The 4,541-nt window shown below is 37.0% G+C and overlaps 1 protein-coding gene and 1 pseudogene across 1 annotated transcript; both read left to right on the top strand.

The window, feature by feature from the left end:
• Positions 1 to 12: 12 nt before the first annotated feature.
• LOC112505412 (wall-associated receptor kinase 4) lies at positions 13 to 772 on the top strand (the record flags this gene model as incomplete). The annotated part of the gene is made up of 1 exon (XM_025109323.1): positions 13 to 772. A coding segment is annotated over one exon (699 nt), but the record flags the coding sequence as incomplete, so codon positions are not given.
• A 1,743-nt stretch (positions 773 to 2,515) lies between these two features.
• LOC112505411 lies at positions 2,516 to 4,537 on the top strand (annotated as a pseudogene).
• Positions 4,538 to 4,541: the final 4 nt, after the last annotated feature.

The raw sequence follows: 4,541 nt of genomic DNA on the forward strand, positions 1-4,541 counted from the left end.
ATCCGACTCAGAATAGCAACCGAGACTGCTGGAGCACTTTCATATTTACACTCTGCGGCCTCTGTCCCGATCATCCATCGAGATATCAAGCCAACAAATATACTTCTAGATGATAACTATATAGCAAAAGTATCTGATTTTGGAGCATCCAAGCTAATTCCTACGGATCAGATTGAGTTGGCTACAATAGTCCAAGGAACACTAGGCTACTTAGACCCAGAATACTTGCAGACGAACCAGCTGACAGATAAGAGCGATGTTTATAGTTTTGGGGTCGTACTAGTAGAACTTCTAAGCGGAAAGAAGGCTCTTAGCTTTGATAGGCCAGAGAAAGAAAGAAACCTTGCCATGTATTTCTTGTCTTCTTTGAAAGAAGGGACACTCTTCCATGTTCTTGATGAACACTTGCTGCTAAATGAAGGTATTCCAAACGAGATCATCAATGTTTCAAGACTTGCAGAAAGATGCTTGCGTGTGAATGGAGATGAAAGGCCTACCATGAAGGAAGTGGCAATGGAGCTGGAAGGAATATTGGCATCGATGATACAGAGGCATCCATGGGTGCAAACTACTTCAAAGGAAGAAGAATCTGAGTATTTGCTTAAACAAGCAATGGATGGCTCTGAATATACGAATGCGACCAACACCAGCTCAATGACCTTCGATAGCATCACCAAGCAGACTATATTACCCATGTCTAGTGGTAGATAAATTAAGAAAAGACTTGTATCTATATCATTAATAAGACTTACCAATTACCCATTTAGGGAACGCATGCAATTGATAAGTGAAAAGTAAAAAACTTAATGTCTTGGATGGACTTTATTTTGATTGGTTTATAAATGTCGAGTCTTTTGACGGTAGATTCTCAAAATTGCTCAAAAAAACATTCAAACTTTAAACTGGGTCGCATAGAGCCGTTTAATTATTCTTCAGAGTGGATCGGACCATTAGACCGTTCAAGTTGTCAAAATAGTTGGTTTTAGTTCGACCAGGTTGAACGGTTTTTTTGAACATCCGTCCATAACAATAAATTAAAAATTAACGCAACATTAGATTCAACGTAATGTTAAATAAGGTGGAAATAGAAATGGTAAAGGGAATAGTCAGATAAGCGAAGTAAGTTGAAAGCATAAATTACACAAATAACCATTTCAGATACAAGTTTTCATTTTTTAGCTAATTTATAAAATGGTTTATAGCCATAATTTACACACGGACTTTACACGGAAGAAATTTTTATACATAAAATTTTGTCTTTTATACACCGTAACGATCCAATTGTAAGAGTAGAGCTCCACCAACTCGGCTATATCTCCTCGAGTCAATTAAAACATGCATGAAGGAGTCAATATGAACACGGGTTATTTATTTGTGGTGGAAAATAATTAGTATGGAAAAAAAAATGTAAAATTGACTTGAAAAGGTCAAAAGTCAAAAGTCATGGAGGGATTGGGATGTGTTTGGGTTCTCTGAAAACAAATGAAAGGGAAGTTAACAGCAAAGTTTCAAAATTGTATGTACATAATTAGTATCTATGCATATAATAGATTATCTATACTACTTTATAAATCAGATTTATCAAAAGTCTTAAAAATAGTTTTTAATGCACAAAGTACTATACATTTATGAACAAAGTTTTAAAAGTTTTAAAAATAACTCATAATACATTTAGTACTACTACTTTAGGCATTCAGTCTTAAAATCTCTTAATCTACAGTTAAAATAACATATAATACAAGTTACCAATACACATTATTACTTTTTCTTTTCATGTTCCCAAGATACTTTTGGCACATTTCACTCATGTCTTCACTCTCTCATACCTTTATGTCTTCTCCCCATCTCCCAAGGTGAGATTCAAACTGATATTCATCATGCGTTATTAAATGTTCTCTCATTTATCTGTCATTCAATTACTCTAGAACTCTCGGTCTCTTTATTATTTGCTCCTGGTGTAAATCGAACACATTTGCGGAGTCGTTTAAATATGTTAGATTTTAAATATATAGGACCTTTAAACCGTCATACAATTTTTTTCATCGATAGGCTGTAATTGCATTGGAACCGTTACTCTTATTTATTCAAATTGTATTAATATGTAAAGACCAAATGTAACTTATATCATCGTTAAATCTTCACTGATAAAACCAGTAGAACTTCAAAATCGTTAAAATTCACGGCTCCCGCTAATTAATTTATAAATGAATTATAAAAACATGTGGGTGTAGTGTATAGAGATTGCTTTCTGGATAGACGTTTAATATAATTCATTAAATGACAAGGTGGTAGTAATAGACTTTCTAATTTAGAATTTTCAGTAAATGATAAGGTCAATACTTTTGTTTTTTTATTAAATATTTAAAATTCATTAGTTTTTTTAGTGAATAAAAATAAGGCCAGCAGGAAGATGTTTGGAACGACCAACTAAGTCTTGATGGCAATTGGTTAATGTCCATATTATATATAATACCCAAACTCACAAACTTGACATAAACAATATAATTAAGCAACCATGCATTTACAGATACTACTAGCAGCAGCAGCAGCTGCTATGGCGTTTTTGGGTTCAGCAACTGCTCAAGATTCATGTGAAACATCATGTGGCAATGTGACATATGCTTTCCCCTTTGGTTCAGAGGAAGGATGCTATCTCGATCCTGGTTTCCAGGTAACTTGTGACCGATCATCTGGGGAACCCATACCTTTCTTTGGAAATAGCACAACCAATATTGTTATTACAAATATGTCCACCTCCGAGAGTGAGATGGAGATTATGATGTATGTAGCCCATGATTGCTACAATACCTCTGGTCCAGTCGACAATACTGTACCATCTTTGAGTTTGACGTATTTTCGGATCTCTACCAAGAACAGGTTCGTTGCCATTGGGTGTGACACATATGCGTATATTAGTGGAGACAGAGGGGGAGAGTACCAAGATGGCACTGGATGCACTTCTATTTGTGGTAGTAACACGAGCAGTATCACGGATGAATCTTGCTCGGGAGTTGGGTGTTGTCAAGTAGCAATCCCACAAGGAATGAGCTCTTTCGAAATCACATTAAGTAGCTACAGAAACCATACAGATCTGTTGGAGCTCAACCCTTGTAGCTATGGCTTTGTCGTTGCACCAGGGAAGTTCAACTTTTCTACCAATAATCTGCATCGTTTTGGAAGCAAGATGCCCATGTTACTTGAATGGGCTATCGGGAACGAGACTTGTGATCAGATAGCAAGCAAGGACGACGTTGACAAATTATTATGCAAAGAAAACAGTGAATGTGATAAGGATTATGGTGGTCCTGGATATCGCTGCCGTTGCAAACCTGGTTATGACGGCAACCCTTATATTCAACATAGCTGCAAGAGTAAGTGCTGATTCCATATATATTTTAATTGCTTCACCCCAAGTTTGCCTCTAATGAAATGCTTCACGATTTACTACAGATATTAATGAGTGTGAACGCAAAGATCCTAGCGTTTGCCAACATGAATGCGTTGATCTCGACGGAGACTATGAGTGTCGTTGTCCTAAAGGTTACTCTGGAGGTGACAAGAAAGATGGAAGAGGTTGTATTGCAGATGAATCGCTCGTTCTACATATTGTTGTCGGTAAGAAATTATACAAGCCCCCCTCTTTTTTCAGCTTATATATGCGGAGCTACTCCGACAAATATATGAGAATTCCCCATAGGCTAGATTTTGAACATTTCTAATCAATATATATTGGAACATCACTTCTCTTGTCAATAGATTTTTTTGGACGGTAAACTAATGGGGTTTCACATATTTTCACATGAAAGTCTACCGCTTGAGGGGCGTGTTAATCAGAGTCTCCCATCAGCTAGACTTTAACCATTTATATCCAATATATGTTGGAACCTCCTTTCTCTCCTCAGAGACCATTATGGAGAATAATCTTTAAGAGTTGCACATATCTTCACATATTTGCAAATCCTCATGTTGTATATAAGCTAATTCTTCTCGTTGCAGGTACATTAGCTGCTGCTATATTTCTGCTTGTATTCATCGCCTGGTTGTACTTGGGACTCAAGAAGCGTAAACTTCTTATGCTTAAGGAAAAATTCTTCAGACAAAATGGTGGGATAATGTTGCAGCAAAAGTCTTCACCATAGAGGAGCTTAAGAGGGCAACCAACAACTATGATGAGACCAGGATTATCGGAAAGGGTGGCTTTGGCACAGTTTATAAAGGTGTTCTATCGGATAAAAGAACCGTTGCCATCAAGAAATCCAAACTAGTAGATCAAACCAAATCTCAGATAGAGCAATTTATCAATGAAGTGGTTATCCTTTCCCAAATCAATCATAGAAACGTGGTGAAGTTGATTGGATGTTGCTTAGAAACTGAAGTCCCCTTGTTGGTTTACGAATTCATTTCAAATGGCACCCTCTCTGATCACATACACGATGAAAGCAGGTTGTTGGCTCTTACTTGGGACATCCGACTCAGAATAGCAACCGAGACTGCTGGAGCACTTTCATATTTACACTCTGCGGCCTCTGTCCCGATCATCC

Source organism: Cynara cardunculus, unplaced genomic scaffold (assembly GCF_001531365.2).
Source record: "Cynara cardunculus var. scolymus isolate 2C unplaced genomic scaffold, CcrdV1 Un_Scaffold_10634, whole genome shotgun sequence".
NCBI classification, from domain to species: domain Eukaryota; kingdom Viridiplantae; phylum Streptophyta; class Magnoliopsida; order Asterales; family Asteraceae; genus Cynara; species Cynara cardunculus.